Source organism: Salvia hispanica, chromosome 2 (genome assembly GCF_023119035.1).
Source record: "Salvia hispanica cultivar TCC Black 2014 chromosome 2, UniMelb_Shisp_WGS_1.0, whole genome shotgun sequence".
In the NCBI taxonomy this organism is placed as follows: Eukaryota; Viridiplantae; Streptophyta; class Magnoliopsida; order Lamiales; family Lamiaceae; genus Salvia; species Salvia hispanica.
Window position 1 is genome coordinate 1,258,875 of NC_062966.1, and position 16,988 is coordinate 1,275,862.

The 16,988-nt window shown below is 32.4% G+C and overlaps 2 protein-coding genes across 2 annotated transcripts; both read left to right on the top strand.

The window, feature by feature from the left end:
• The first annotated feature begins 5,447 nt into the window (after positions 1-5,447).
• Positions 5,448-9,044, top strand: LOC125205154 (probable LRR receptor-like serine/threonine-protein kinase At3g47570). Its single transcript, XM_048103974.1, has 4 exons — positions 5,448-6,195; positions 6,299-6,442; positions 6,546-8,531; positions 8,632-9,044. The coding sequence occupies exons 1-4, from the start codon at positions 5,448-5,450 to the stop codon at positions 8,973-8,975; spliced, it is 3,222 nt and encodes a 1,073-aa protein (XP_047959931.1). The 3' UTR covers positions 8,976-9,044.
• A 4,068-nt stretch (positions 9,045-13,112) lies between these two features.
• Positions 13,113-16,970, top strand: LOC125205156 (LRR receptor-like serine/threonine-protein kinase EFR). Its single transcript, XM_048103975.1, has 4 exons — positions 13,113-13,857; positions 13,957-14,100; positions 15,053-16,903; positions 16,963-16,970. Exons 1-4 carry the CDS (start codon positions 13,113-13,115, stop codon positions 16,968-16,970), a joined length of 2,748 nt encoding a protein of 915 aa, XP_047959932.1.
• The last annotated feature ends 18 nt before the right edge of the window (positions 16,971-16,988 follow it).

Sequence of the window (16,988 nt, forward strand, 5' to 3'; positions counted from 1 at the left end):
GCATTTAAATCCTATTTCTTGTTTTGTGTGTTTAGGAATATATTACTATATTTGTTCTTTTGAAAAATGTTTTAATATCAATCTGTACAATTTAAAATTTTATAATTTTTATTTATATCAGAACAGTATTATATGAATCCATTTATTTATTAATATTTTGTAATTTTATTATTTTTATTTGTATAATAACATTATTGATTAGTATTTTTTAAGCAATTATTCATCTCATATTTTATTTTTGGTCTATATGCCTATACATATTCATTTACTATTTTTCATTAATTTTAATAAATAAATTTCACATTCTACTCATTAATTACTCCTGTTTATAAAATTACTTATATAGAAGACACATATTTGTCTAATATTTTTCTTTTTTACTATATTTTTAATACTATTACAAACGAGTCAAAGTAATCGTAAATGAACAATACGAGGCATCGCGCACTTTGGTGTATTTATAGTGAAATTTCAGCACCGGCTTATTTCAATTTCTAGTTCCGTCCCTGTTTGTGTCTATGATTTCTTTTTCGCCTGGTGTCCAGGTTTGGGCTTATCGTGTCAACCCGACTCATACTATATCGTTATTTGGTTATATTTATGTCAAAAATTTCTTTATCGTGTGGTGTTCGGGTTTGGCCTTAAAAGCCCCAATAACACTAAGACATTTTATACGTAAATTTCGATCAATCAAAGTTCCTTCATCATTTACAATATTTGAGCTTGTTTGAGACCGTGCATTTTACCAACAAAGTCGATAAATAGGCATTCATAAAATAAAACATTAGCAGGATACATAACATACACAATATCAATTTCACGTAAAAACGTGCTTGAAAACATCATTTGTATTTTGGCCTTAAACCCAAAATAATACGTTAGATAGAAAAGTTCACCTTGTTTGCTTGATTTCCTTAACTTGTTAGAGGTAAACTTTTTTAAAATAAATTAACATAACTAATTATTAGACTAATCATATCATCTAATTAAATTAGAATACATGCATCTTAAATAAATTCTTTTTGGATTTAATTATCTGTGTGGAATTACTCCCTTCTCTTTCAAATTTCACGGGCGACAATTCAGGCCCACGTTCCCTCACAGCCCTTTCTCTTTCTTTGGGAAATTCCTAAAGTTTCGCATATCTATATCTATCTATCTATACATATATACAAGTCGAATGTTGATCTTATTTTGAATGTTTATATGTTTTGGATGTGATTTTGAATATTTATTATTTTGAGCCATGATTAAAAGAAAACCATGTTTTGTAACCGCCTCTCATAGAGAAAATGTCCGTTAATAGCATGTATTAGAAACGGTCAATATTTAAATTAGTAATTTGAGTGTGATGAATCAATGGTAATGGTGAAATCGTTAAACTCATCCTACAATTATCTAAATTTATGATGGACAGTTACATTCATACAATATAAAAACATAAATTGAATTTAAATGGCATTCTTATACGGCTCTGCATGCATGCCCATTTAAAGATATTAAAAATGACATTCACTATTGTTGTATCATAAAAATTAATAAGTACCCATTCAAAATTTTCAACATAAATTAAATTTAAGGATGCAATCATGTTATAATTGCATCAATTCCAATTTCAATGTACACTTTTTTATCTATAAATATGTGTAATTGGATAGCTTATAATTTACTTCTCACCTTATCCTATTGCATTATGAATTCTCTGCAAAATGAAAAAAAAAAATTACTGTATGGTTATATTAATCTTTACCAATAGTAGTATATTCATATTAGTCTATTGTATGCATTTTTTTTATGATTATTATGTTCCAAATATTGTGATCTTCCTAGAGGAAAAAAAATTGAAGCCACACAATTCACATTCCTTCATGATCTAAAGCGTAGCAATACTAAATCAGTCATCAGGGTGTGTGAGTATTTTTGAAATGACATGGAGACAAAACAAATGACATTACCATGGAATGTATTTTCCAAGGCCGAATAGTCTGGGTGTTGTTTCTTATCTTATTACGTTTTTTTCGTTATATATCTTAAACCATTAATCGTTATTCTTTTCCATGAGGGGCAATAGAAGGAACATTTCCCGACACTTTATAAAAAATTGTTTCCTTAACAAATTAGGGATGAATAAATTGTTTCTGTTTCTCATGTTTTGTGAGAAGAGCCCCCTATTACAAATCATGATCTTACAATTATCATGTTCTCCAAAACACAAATATATGAAGTCACGAACCACAAATTCTCAAAATTAAAATTCTGCTTTAAATATTTGAGCTAATCAAGCAGATAAGAAAATGTTGCTTGGGCTTTTAGATAATTTGTATTATTAATTTTATTATTGTTATTATTATTATTATTTGATTATTAATATTATATCGGCTTCTATTTTGTACTAGAATCATTGGTTTATCGTTGACCACAACAAGGTTATTACACAATCATTTTGTTTTTATTTCCTACTTAAATGTTTATTTAAATATTTTTCTTGCAGACATAACATAATTTGTTGTACATTGTGGGAAAAATATTGTAGATAGTTACTTATCATTAAAATCCAACAAAATTTTGTATGATATGATAAAAGCCCAACGAAACTTTTCACTTCCTCAAATTTATAACATTAATATCGGTTATTTGTCCCTTTATTAAAGAAGGGTTATGTATCATTGACATTTTAAAATTTACTCCCTCTGTCTCATTAGAAATAAAACATTTTCTCTTTTGGTTTGTCCTATTAAAAATAAAACGTTTTTAAATATGGAAATAACACTCTCTCTACCTTTTCTTACTTTACTTACTCTACTTTCTATTAACTCACAAACAATAACACTACATAAAATCTCGTGCCAAAAAGTTAAATGTACTGCATATTTAATGGGACGGAGGGAGTATATAATTGACCAAGGAGGATAGTGATCATAATGCAAACTCATAAATATTGTACAAACTCCAAACTTTGATCTATGACCGTTAGAAAATGTCAACAGATGACAAAATAGTAGCAACAGAAAATGTCAACACAGTGTCAACGATTGATGTTGTGTTGATATTGTGTTGACACTGTGTTCACATTTTCTATTGCTACTATTTTGTCATCTGTTAATAATTTTTATCGGTCCAGATCATAGTTTGGAGTTTGTACAATATTTGAGTTTGCATTTTATCACTATTCAATTGTATTTATATACATAAAATTACATATCCTTTTAGTTATCCATTAATTAATTGATATAGCATTGATATTGTAGCAAATAAGTCGTCAATTGTAATGTGAGAAACTTGACATAAACATTAATTTCAGCGAATTAGCAAATTAAGAACGTTATTTGGTCAATTTAGTTTTACAGCTTTGCATTAATTATGGTTAATAATGTACCAAAATTATTATATGAATTTAAATTAGTTACAATGATATAAATAGAAGAAATTATATAATTTCAAGTATTAGTGATTGCTATCATACTTTATATCTTTAAGCAATTAATTCAAAATATAAATTTACTATGATAAAATTAAACGGATGTATGCATCGGTATCGCAGGTGTGTGATACTAGTATTAACTATAATCATAAGATTTAATAAATTGCATTAATTAATTCAAAAATAATAAGTTATTTGAATTAATTACTCAGAAAATTAAATCGTTGTGGCGGAGATTAGCCAATCAGTACGGGAATTAACTAATCAGCTCCAACAATTAATTGACTGGCCCAAACATTAAAAGGATTCAGCAGCCCATCAATTTCGTCCAATCTCCCGTAGCAAGAGGAAAGCATCCATAAGAGCATCCACAATGGGTCGTCCGAGTGTCTGCCTTTCCAAATCAGCATTTCTTAGTCCGGCCCTTGTTTCTGCAGCAGTTCCGCCCTAGAATCCATCCTATCAATTCATTTTCCATTTAATTTTTAATATTATTTATTTTATGTTTTCACACATTATATATAGAAAAATTAAAAAATAAATTACTTAATTTTTTAAAAAAAGTTACAACGTGGTTCATTGGCGAAGTAGTCTTCGAACAGGCGTTGATGAGCTAGGCCATGCTCTCGGCAGATGGATGTTCGGTGGTGGATGGGCTTCGGGGTCTGCTCTTCGGCCTGCTCTTGCTCTTGTATTGCACGAATACCCGCGAGAATCTGGTCTCCTAAAGTAAACATTATGTGCTCCATAGCCAGATTTGGATCCTCGTCGAGAAACATTTTGGAAGAATGAGTGAGTGAGAGAGAGATGTTTGAGAGATGTTGTGTGAGAGTGTGTGAGAAATGAGTGCAAATGAGGTGTATTTATAGATTGAAAAATTAAAAAAATATAAAAAAAAATAAAAATAGAAAATGTGTCGCTCGTCCTCGTATCCGTGTGCCTGCAATGGGCGGACGACGCGCCGAGCGACCGAACTTTCAGTTGGCCCACTCGTCCGGATGATGGTTGAACGAGGATGATCTCGGGAGATTGTCCAGATGGATGATGGATTCTCTAAGGCTTCGATCATCAAGTTAAAGACTTGACTGCACGATTCTTTTATGTGACTTTTATCCTCACCCATTCAAGTCTACCAGCGCCCTAGCTTTTCCCATAATTCATAATTCAAGAATTTAATGCTATTAATTGTATTGATAAAGGGTTATTTTGTAAAATGATATAAACATTAAATAAAGTTTAATTTATTATTTGTGTCTGACGTATTATATGACCATGTATATAGTGTGGCTGCATTGATTTATTCAAGAACAACTTTATTGAATAAAGTATGTATTCTACGTACAATTTTGATTTTGATGAATATAAAGCAAGTGTTCATTTTAATTTTCCACTGTTCTTCCACACTTGAACATTAATCAATTTTATATTTTGATTTTGATGAATATAAAGCAAGTGTTCATTTTAATTTTCCACTGTTCTTCCACACTTGAACATTAATCAATTTTATTTGCTATCAGCTAACACGTATTAGACTTTTTAATGCAAAATTGGTAAAATAAGAAAGAGTAGAAAAAAAAAGTAATTAAAGTATTATTTGTGGAGAATGATCCCATCTCAATAGAGAGAAAAGAGTTTCTAAAATTAGAAAGGGTATATTCTTGTGGAACAGATTAAAAATGAGAGAGTGCATATTTTTGTGTGATGGAAAGAGTACTAAAAATACAACAAAAATCTTCACTTTAGTTTGTCTCGTAAATATTATTCATTTTTTTTTAATTTGTTTCAATCAAAATGATTCATTACTAAAATAAAACCACATTTATATCTATCTTTTTTTTTACTTTATTATAATTCTGCTTTACATAAAAAAAACGCAAAAAATAATGTGTCATCCATAAAGTGGTCATATTTCTTTGGAATGGAGTTAGTACTATATAAATGATAACATCAGTCGTCGATTATCTCTTCGAATAACATCAAGGAAGTAAAATCTTACTCTTCCGTCCCAAGTTAGTTGAGTCATACAATGGAGAGTTTGCTCTTTTCCTTGGCTCTTTCAATCTTGTTATTAAGTTGCTTTACCCTCTCCTTTGATCCCGCCACCGACCAAAATGCACTTCTTTCCTTCAAAAACTCCATCATTTCCCACCCTTATGCCTTCAATTGGTTGGAAAATACATCAGTTTGTAACTGGATTGGTGTGTCTTGCGGCCTCAAGCACCACCGCGTCACTGCTCTCAATCTCTCTGGCTACGGCCTTTCTGGAACTATTGCTCCACATCTCGGAAACTTAACGTTTCTGAGATATTTGGACATAAGCTCCAACCGTTTCATGGGGAGCTTACCCTTTGAGCTCTCTAAACTGCGTCGTCTGAAGGTGATGAATGTGGGAGCAAATTTATTCACCGGAGGAATACCAACATGGTTGGGAAGTTTACCTCAACTAGAGGAACTCTATCTTTATAGTAATCAGTTAAGTGGTTCCATACCACATACTATTTTCAATGTGTCTTCAATCAGAGAAATTAGAATTGGAAATAATAGCTTATCAGGTTTGCTTCCAAGCGATATGTGCAACAATATGCCCAACATCCAAGTATTGTCCCTTGCTCAGAATGAAATTGGAGGACAAATTCCGTCGAATATATGGAAATGCAGACATCTTGAGGTGTTGTTATTATCCTACACCAATTTCAGTGGTAACATTCCACGTGAAATTGGAAGACTGAGCTTTCTTACAAGGTTGTCGTTGGGGTACAATAATGGTTTTGGAGGTATAAACATCTCTTCTTTCTTTCATAATATATGGAGTCCAATTGTTATGTGATACAATTTGTTTAAAGAAATGAAATTGATTTTGTGATATATAACTATCAGGTGGAGTTCCACGAGAAATTGGAAATCTCACGAGACTAGAGATATTAACCATTGATGGTGCTTCTCTAACCGGAGATTTTCCATCTTTCGTCTTCAACATTTCTTCATTGAGAGTCCTCAGTTTATCTCACAATAGTTTCTCAGGTACTTATTTTCAAAATAACTAGAACTTTTTTTTAAAATATTTAAATTAATATACCATTTATATTATATGTTATTATCTCATTTAGGTTGATACATACCGCAGGTGAATTACCACAAGATATTGGCACTCTGCCAAGACTCGAGTTTTTCTCTGTGTTTAACAATTCTTTACATGGATCCATCCCATCTTCAATATTCAACATATCAACATTGACAAGTTTAGAAGTTTCATTCAACGAGTTTTATGGTACTCTTCCTTCAGACATAGGTCTTTCACTTAGTAACCTTGAAGTCCTTTTTGTGAGTTATAACAAACTCAGTGGTGCAATTCCAACCTCCATTACCAATATGTCCAAACTTACATACTTGGATATGTCTGTCAACTCATTTAGTGGCTCCATACCACTCTTTGGTAATTTGAAACTTCTACAATGTCTTCTCCTTTCGGGAAATAATTTGAGTGGAGCAAAATACCCAACCCAGGAATTGACATTTCTCTCTTCATTAACGAATTGTCGATATTTGGATCGGTTGGGAGTGTCGGGTAATCCACTTAGTGGCTTCCTACCTTCTTCACTTGGGAATTTTTCTTCTTCCCTTTTGACTTTTGAAGCATCACAATGCAACATCAAGGGTGTCATTCCATCTCAAATAGGAAACTTAACTACTTTGCTATACATTTATTTGGATGGAAATCAGCTGAGTGGACTAATTCCACCAACAATTGGGAAAATGACGAAACTCCAAAGCATAAATCTTAGTGGCAATCAATTGGTAGGAACTATCCCTGACAATGTTTGCACAATGAACAACTTGGGGACGTTGAGCCTCTCTGGTAACATGCTTGTGGGTGCAATACCTGAATGTTTAGGCGATGTTAAATCATTGAGAGGGATCTACTTAGATTCCAATCAGTTAAATTCAGCCATCCCTCCCAAGTTTTGGTCTCTTAAAGATCTCATTTTTTTGAATTTGTCCTTCAATTCCTTCAACGGTCAGTTGACATATCAGCTTGGCACTTTAAAGTTAATAAACTCCTTGGATTTGTCTTCGAATCAATTTTCAGGCGATATTCCCAGCTCAATTGATGGTTGTGAATCTTTAGAGTTTCTTGACTTATCAAACAATTTGTTCAGTGGATCCATTCCTCATTCATTGGGAGAGGTTAAGGGTTTAGTAAGATTGGATTTATCTTACAATAATCTTTCTGGATCAATACCTAAATCCTTAGAAGACCTTCCTTTTCTTGAAAATTTTAATGTTTCCAACAATAAACTGGAGGGGAAAATTCCAGATGGGGGTCGTTTACGTAACTTTAGTGCTGAGTCTTTTTCCCACAACTTAGCTCTTTGTGGTCCAATAACATTTCAAGTTCCACCCTGCTCAGAAAAGAGTCACAGAACATGGTTAAAGAAAGTTGTGGTGTCATCGGTGATTTTAGCTGTCATTGTGGTGTTTGTAATGCTTGTTCTCATAAGCATGCGCAAAAAGAAAAAAGTAGCACTCCCTGTTGACATGCCACCCGGAACTACTGAATGCAAAAGAATTTCTTATAAAGAACTTGAACAAGGAACAAGTTCATTTAGTGAAATCAACCTACTTGGAAGAGGTAGTTATGGTTCTGTATTCGAAGCGACACTTTTTAATGGGATAAAAGTAGCAGTAAAAGTGTTCCACTTGGAATTGCAAGGAGCGGCAAAGAGCTTTGATGCAGAAACTGCTATATTAAGCAACATTCGACACAGAAACTTATTACGAGTTATTGGATGTTGTTGTAATATGGAGTTTAAAGCATTGATTCTGGCATACATGCCAAATAGGAGCTTGGATAAATGGTTACAATCCGATAAGTGTGGTTTAGATCTTATACAGACATTGAAAATTGCAATGGATGTTGTAGCCGCCTTGGAATATCTTCACCATGGTCTTACATTCCCAGTTGTTCATTGTGATATAAAGCCAAGTAATGTGTTGCTTGATCAAGACATGGTTGCTCATCTTGCTGATTTTGGTATTTCCAAGCTTTTTGATGGAGGGGAAACAACTATCCAAACACAAACTATGGCAACTATTGGGTATGCATCACCAGGTGATGCATGCATTATGCTTACCCTTTCAACTTAAATTTCATTATATATAAATGTTTTACCTAATCCTAACAAACTGTTGAATGTGTGTGATACGATTAGAGTTTGGAATGGATGGCAAAGTGTCAATAAAAGGGGATGTGTACAGTTTTGGGATACTGTTGCTAGAGATGTTCACTGGAAAGAAGCCAACAGATGATATGTTCGGTGAAGAAAGGAGTTTAAAAGAATGGGCAAGTGAAGCATTAGAGCAAAATACAGCAAATGAAACGGTAATGTATGCTCTGTTGTCAACGGAAGATCAAAAATACTCTGGAAAGGAGCAATATTTGTTGTCGATATTTCAATTGGCAATGAAATGTTTAGCCGTTTCAGCAGATGAAAGAATTAGCATGATTGAAGCAGCGGCTGGTCTACACAATATCTATACAACAATTGTAGTGTAGCTTGATTCTTGTATGTAGTGTAGCTTGCCTTTCTGGAATTTCAATATGGTAAAGCTTAATAGGTTGATGTATTGATGGATACAATTGATCAGCATGATGAAAATAAATGATGGACATATTTGATCAACATGTTGAACTTGACCTATAATAAATTACTCTCTACTTATATCCATAAACTTGTATATGCAGCAACATCTTTTTAAATCTCAAGAGGTTGATGGATCTTTATTTGGATTAGATTATGCATGTGAACATGATGGTATTCTTGATGCACATGTTGGACTAAGCTAGGTTCATTTATATATTTGTACTTCTTTTACTTAAATTATTACTCCCTCCGTCCCAGATAATTCGACCCAGTATTCCATTTCAGGCCGTCCCACATAATTTGTCCCACTTCACTTTTACCATTTTTTGTAGTGGACCTCATATTCCACTAACTCATTCTTACTCACATTTTATTATAAAACTAATATTTTAAAAGTAGGACCAACATCCCACCAACTTTTTCAACTCACTTTCCATTAGATTTCTTAAAACCCGTGTCGGATCAAAGTGTCTCGAATTATCTGGGACGGAGGGAGTATAACCTACTTTTACTAACTAACTAACTAATAATAATTGGATTTTACTCAAATAATTAATATAACCAATTTTTTCGTTGTTTATTTTAAACACATTAACTAATTTCCACATTAAAAAATGACTCAAATAAAATAAAATAAAAATAATTTCACAATTATTTATACGAAATAATAAAATCATACTACGTTATACGTGAAAAATACTGAATAATAAATAACTTTTGTTGGTTTGGTGAAGTCAAATCAACGTGCTTAAGAAAATGCCATTGCTTTACTCATTCAAAATTGACTAATATACATTTTAAAATTGGACCAAAAATCTCATAATAAAATAACAAGTAACTTCATAATATTAGTAGGGCATATATATTTCTCTAAATCTAAAAATCATATTGCATCAATATATTATTAAAAAAAATTAATAGTTCTGATAGGTCCAAAGATTGGAAGATAAAAATGTAAAATTGACCTAATCAACTTTGCAAATGATAAAACTACTGTAAGAAACTATTAAAACCCATCTTTTTGGTATTTCTGGAGTAGGAAAATCATATGTTAGTGACAATTACCTTGGGAAATTAAAAAAAGGAATACAACTCAACTATCTTAGAATGGGGGAGTATAAGACTATCTATATAGGATTAAATTGTGGGATTCAATCTTATAAACCAAACATGATACATATATATTCAATCAAGAGATATAATATTGCCAATCAAATAACCCCAAAGGTGTTGATCGGTTGTCATGATTAATTATCCTATTATAATTCATCTAGAATTAAGTTGTGAGATTATTTTAGTAAGAGGGGGTAGCCATGATTAATTATCACATAATTATCCATTTAGAATGAAATTGTGAGATTCAATCTTCTAAACAAAACATATTACATATTTAATCTCGAGACATAATTTTACAAACTGAACAGTTTCTAATGGTATTATTAGTGTCATGGATAAGGGTAAATTAGTCCGAGGAAATTGACACTTTTGAGATGAACTAATTTAAAGTTATTTAGCATTAATTGCACTTTTTCATTTTTTATTTTATTTTTATACCCCTAGTTGTACTATTTTAATACTCCATCCGTCCCAAGGAAGATGATCCATTCCTTGGGCAGCATGATATTTTATGCGACTTTATTTTGTATGTTAAGTGGAGAGAGTAAAGTAGGAGAGAGAATAAAATAAAGATAAAAGTGTTTTTACTTTTGTAATAGGTCATCTTGGTTAAAAAAAAAAGAAAAAAAAGTGGATCATCTTCAGTGAAACTACGAATATTACTTTTGTGATGAACTAATTTCAATTTATTTAGCATTAGATGTACTATTTATGTTAATAATTTATATGCATAGTCCGTTACATTATGGCTATATAATACGACTAATTATTCCTAGTCTCACATAAATCCTGTACGCGAAGAGACTTCCATTTCACAGTAATTTCACATTTATGTCAAATTGTCAAGTACGTCTCTACAACTCTACAACATTATCACTTTGGAACGTAGAAAATTTATTACGACCTTGCCTGAACAGGATCTGTTCCATATGCTTGTACCTCTGTATCCTTGATTTCTAAGGAGATAGGAAACCACGTTTGAAAAAAAAAAATCGTAGAAAATTTATTGTTGTTATATGTGGTGAGAATTGAAATGATACGACCCCTCCATAAAATATACTCCTTCTGTCCCGCTTTAGCAGTCTCATTGACTTTTCTGCACTCGTTTTGTAAAAATGATAATAAATAGTTAAAGTGGAGAAATAATAAAGTAAAAAAGAGAATAATATAGAGAAGAGTCTTATCTACATTATTCTCTTTTTTATTTTATTATTTCTCCACTTTAACTATTTATTATCATTTTTACAAAACGAGTGCAGAAAAGTCAATGGGACTGCTAAAGCGGGACGGAGGGAGTAATATTGTATTGATATTATAAACTTTATATATTACAAGTACTATAACTTAAATTTATAAGTTCTTTGATTTCATAATATTTAAAAATAAACAAATTAGAATAAACTAAAGATTAAATTAAGACTAACTCTATATCCGCCGCCCATCCCATTCAAGTCTTCCAGCGCCATTTTCCCATAATTCAAATTAAAGAATTTAATGCTATTATTTGTTTTGATAAAGGGTTATTTTGTAAAATGATATAAACATTATTTTTTTTTGACTGACCAAAAATAATTTTATAAAATGATATAAACAACCATAATATCGTTGCATAGATTTATCCAAGAATAATTTGATTGAATAAAGTATGCATTCTACAATTTGACTTTGATGAATATAAAGCTAGTGTGTATTTTAATTTTCCATTGTTTTTCAACACTTAAAAATGAATATTATGTGAATCTAATTACGTACTATTAGAATTTTATTATTATTATACTATTTCCTCCGTCTCACCAAAAATGACCACTTTCTATTTGATTTGTCCAAATCAAAATTATTCATTACTAAAAATTATATATATTTATCTTTACTTTATTCTCTCTACTTAGCCCAAAAAATAAAATGCATAAAGTGAATGTGTATGAATCTTCCTTGGGACGAAAGGAGTACTATATACTCCATCTGTTCCATAAAAATAGAGACTTTTGTCATTTTGCTCCATCCTATAAATATAGTTTCTTTGTATTTTTGGTAACCTCTTTCTCCCTACTGAGTTATTAACAATACTCCAATTACTTTTTTTATCTATATCTCCTCTACTTTTCTAATTATGTATTAAAACTCATACCGTCTCAAATATCTATATTTTTATGGGACTGATGGATGGGGTAAGTGATAGTAGAACTGTCAATAGCTTTACAATTGCCTATTATCTCTTTGAATAACATATGGGAAGTAAAATCTTACTCTCTCTGGTCCTAGTTACTTGACTCGTACTCCATTTTAGGTTGTCTTGTTGAGTCATTCCTTTTTATGATTAAAAAAAAAAATCTTTTTCTCTTTTACTCTAGTCTATTCATTCTAATACTTTATTTTCTAATATATTTTATTTTATTTTTATAATCTACTGAACACAATTTTATTTATTGTCATGCACGTATAAAACGTCTTAACTAAGATGGTATACAGGGGAGTATAATTTGTCATCTAAGTTTGAAAAACTTAATAATTGTATTGGATATATTATGTACAAGTGAAGAACAATACAGTGCCGTTGAAACAGCTTCAGAAAACATGTACTCCCTTCGTCCCTGATTAAGAGTCACACTTTGATCGGGCACGAGTTTTAAGAAATGTAAAGAAAAGTTGGTTGAAAAAATTAGTGGAATGAGGGACCCATTTTTTTATATTGGTTTTATAATAAAATGTGAGTGAATTGAGTTAGTGGAATGTGGGACCTACTTACTATTTTTGGTAAAAATGAAGTGTGATTTTTAATTGGGGACGGACCAAAATGGAAAAGTGTGACTCTTAATTGGGGACGGAGGGAGTATCAAATTAATATATTCCATTCATCGACGAAGACACCTATAAATTCAATTCTAACAAATTCAAAGAGGGCAGAGAACCAAATGAAACAAAGCAGAAAATCAATGGAGGGTTTGATCTTTTCCTTTGCTCTTTCAATCTTGTTATTAAGTAGCTTTACCCTCTCTTTTGACACCGACCAAAATGCACTTCTTTCCTTCAAAAACTCCATTATTTCTCACGCTGCTTTGCGTAAAAATTGGTCGGAATATACACCCGTTTGTAATTGGATTGGTGTGTCGTGCGGCCTCAAACACCACCGCGTCACTGCTCTCAATCTCTCTGGCTATAGCCTTGGTGGAACTGTCGCTCCGCATCTCGGAAACTTAACGTTTCTGAGATATTTGGACATTAGTAACAACAGTTTCACGGGCAGCTTACCCTCTAAGCTCTCTAAACTGCATTGTTTGAGGGTGATGAATGTGGGAGTAAATTCATTAACCGGAGAAATACCAACATGGTTGGGCAATTTACCTCAACTAGAGGAACTCTATTTACATAGTAATAAGTTGAGTGGTTCCATACCACATGCTATTTTCAACGTGTCTTCAATTAGAGAAATTGAAATTGAAAAAAATAGCCTATCAGGTTTGCTTCCAAGTGATATTTGCAATAATATGCCCAATATCAAAATATTGTCGCTTGCTCATAATCGAATTGGAGGGAAAATTCCGTCTAATATATGGAAATGCACACATCTTGAGAAGTTGTCATTATCCTACAACGATTTCAGTGGCAATATTCCACGTGAAATTGGAAGACTGAGCTTGCTTACAAATTTGTCATTGGGGTACAATAATTTTTTTGGAGGTATAAACATCTCTTCTTCCTTTAATATGCTCGTATTTTATTAAATTGATTACGTGATACGTAAAAGTGCAACTTATATTGCACTAATTTTTTTATTAGGAGGGGTTCCACGAGAAATTGGGAATCTCACAAGACTAGAGATATTAAGCATTGACCGTGCTTCTCTAACCGGTGAAATTCCATCTTTAATCTTCAACGTTTCTTCCTTGAGAGTCGTGAATTTAGCCGACAATAGATTGTCAGGTAACTTACTTTCCTCAACATTTTCATTACGAATCAATTTTGTGATACATTTTTACAAATCTCAAGCTTATTTAGTTAGGCTTGAAATACGAATCAGGTACTGTAGAATTGGGCAGATTTCACTGAAAATTGAAAATGAAATTGAATCAAATATTCAATTTTTTGAACTTCGCCGTGGTTTTACTTTTTTTAAGACAACCAAATCAAAAACAATTTATTATTATTAGGATTGAATAAAAACATCACAATAACTTTAAAATATTACTCTTTACATCCTACACGGCCCACTTGTCAACTTCCATTTTTCCTATAAATGGTAAGTCAACATTTCAGTAATTTATTCCACTCGTTATAAAATAATAATAAAAATTATATTTCACTAACCTTTTAAACTCATTTTTATATTTTTAAAAAATTATGTCGAGTCAAATGTGGACTGCTAATGAGAGATGGAATTAGTAGCATATTTGGAGAATTGTTTTTTTTTTTATTTAAATTCAGCTTTACCACTTGAGCATAGAGAATTGAATGCTTAAAAATATTCCAATAGTCAACAACTTATCACTTTTTCAACTATGCACTTTCAGAAAACAATTACTCCCTCCGTCCCCGATTAAGAGTTACACTTTCCCATTTTGATCCGTCTCCAATTAAGAGTCACACTTCATTTTTATCATAAATAGTAAGTAGGTTACACATTCCACTAACTCAATTCACTCACATTTTATTATAAAACCAATATAAAAAAATGGGTCTCACATTCCACTAACTTTTTCAACCAACTTTTTTTACATTTCTTAAAACTCGTGCTCGGTCAAAGCGTGACTCTTAATCGGGGACGGAGGATATTGACAAAAAATCTTTAGCAAATACATCCTGTTTTTTTAAAATTTAAATTATTATAAATTTATATTCAATTGTATTACCGCATTTATGTCAATATGTACCGCAGGTAAATTACCACAGGAGATTGGCACTCTGCCAAGACTCGAGTTTTTCTCGGTGTATAACAATTCTTTACATGGATCCATCCCATCTTCAATATTCAACATATCAACATTGAAGGATTTAGAGGTTTCATTCAATAAGTTTTCTGGTACTCTTCCTCCAGACATAGGTTGTTCACTTATTAATCTTGAAGTCCTTTTTGTGAGTTATAACAGACTCCATGGTCCAATTCCTATCTCAATGACCAATTTTTCTAAACTCACACACTTGGACATGTCTGGCAACTCATTTAGCGGCTTCATACCACACTTTGGTAACTTGAACCACCTAATATGTCTTCTCCTTTTGGATAATTATTTGAGTGGAGCAGAATTCCCAACCCAAGAATTGACATTTCTCTCTTCATTAACGAGTTGTCGATATTTGGATCGGTTGGGATTCTCGGGTAATCCACTTAGTGGCATCCTACCCTCTTCACTTGGTAACTTTTCTTCTTCTCTTAGAACTTTTGAAGCAGCAAACATTAACATCAAGGGTGTCATTCCTTCTCAAGTAGGAAACTTAAGTGGTTTGCTATACATTTATTTGGAAGGGAATCAACTGAGTGGACCAATTCCACCAACAATTGGGAAATTGAAGAAACTCCAGATCATAAATCTTAGTGGCAATCAATTGGTAGGGTCTATCCCTAACAATGTTTGCAAAATGAACAATTTGGGGATATTGAACATCTCTAGTAACATGCTTGAGGGTGCAATACCTGAATGTTTAGGTGATGTTAAATCCTTGAGAGAGATCTACTTAGGTTCCAACAAGTTGAATTCAGCCATCCCTCCCAAGTTGTGGTCTCTTAAAGATCTCATTGTTCTGAATTTGTCCTCTAATTCCTTGAATGGTCTATTGACATATCAGCTTGGCAATTTAAAGTTAATAAACTCCTTGGATTTGTCTTTGAATCAATTTTCAGGCCTAATTCCTAGCTCAATTGATGGTTGTGAATCTTTAGAATATCTTGACTTGTCAAATAATATGTTTAGTGGATCCATTCCTCATTCCTTGGGAGAGGTTAAGGGTTTGATAAGATTGGATTTGTCTTACAATAATCTTACCGGATCAATACCCAAGTCCTTGGAAGAGCTTCGTTATCTTGAAAACTTTAATGTTTCCAACAATGCACTAGAGGGGAAAATTCCGGATGGGGGTCGTTTTCGTAACTTTAGTTCGTTGTCATTTTCCCACAACTTAGCTCTTTGTGGTTCAATAACATTTCAAGTTCCACCCTGCTCGGAAAATAATCATAAATCATGGTTGAAGAAACTTGTGGTGCCATCGGTTATTTTAGCTATCGTCGTGGTTTGTGTAATGCTTGTTCTCGTGTGCATGCACAAACGGAAAAAAGTAGCTGACATTTCACTAGGAACTACTGAACGCAGAAGAATTTCTTACAACGAACTTGAACGAGGAACAAGTTCATTTAGTGAAACCAACCTACTTGGAAGAGGTAGTTTTGGTTCTGTATTCGAAGCAACACTTTTTGATGGGTTAAAAGTTGCAGTGAAAGTATTCCACTTGGAACTACAAGGAGCGGAAAGGAGCTTTGAAGTGGAAACTGCTATATTAAGAAACATTCGACACAGAAACTTAGTTCGAGTTATTGGATGTTGTTGTAATATGGAGTTTAAAGCATTGATTCTAGTATACATGCCAAATAAAAGTTTGGATAAATGGTTACATTCGGATAATTATGGTTTGGATCTTATACAGAGACTGAAAATAGCAATAGATGTTGCGGCCGCCTTGGAATATCTTCACCATTACTACACATTCCCAGTTGTTCATTGTGATATAAAGCCAAGTAACGTGTTGCTAGATCAAGACATGGTCGCTCATCTTGCTGATTTTGGCATTTCCAAGCTTTTTGACGGAGGGGAAACAACCAT

Bases quoted from the DNA above. Each gene is read 5' to 3' on its own strand.
- LOC125205156 (XM_048103975.1), top strand. From the start codon at position 13,113: ATGGAGGGTTTGATCTTTTCCTTTGCTCTTTCAATCTTGTTATTAAGT. The intron at 13,858-13,956 runs GTATAAACATCT...TTTTTTTATTAG, and splicing joins GTACAATAATTTTTTTGGAG to GAGGGGTTCCACGAGAAATT. The intron at 14,101-15,052 runs GTAACTTACTTT...TATGTACCGCAG, and splicing joins AGCCGACAATAGATTGTCAG to GTAAATTACCACAGGAGATT.
- LOC125205154 (XM_048103974.1), top strand. From the start codon at position 5,448: ATGGAGAGTTTGCTCTTTTCCTTGGCTCTTTCAATCTTGTTATTAAGT. The intron at 6,196-6,298 runs GTATAAACATCT...TATAACTATCAG, and splicing joins GTACAATAATGGTTTTGGAG to GTGGAGTTCCACGAGAAATT. The intron at 8,532-8,631 runs GTGATGCATGCA...TGATACGATTAG, and splicing joins TATTGGGTATGCATCACCAG to AGTTTGGAATGGATGGCAAA.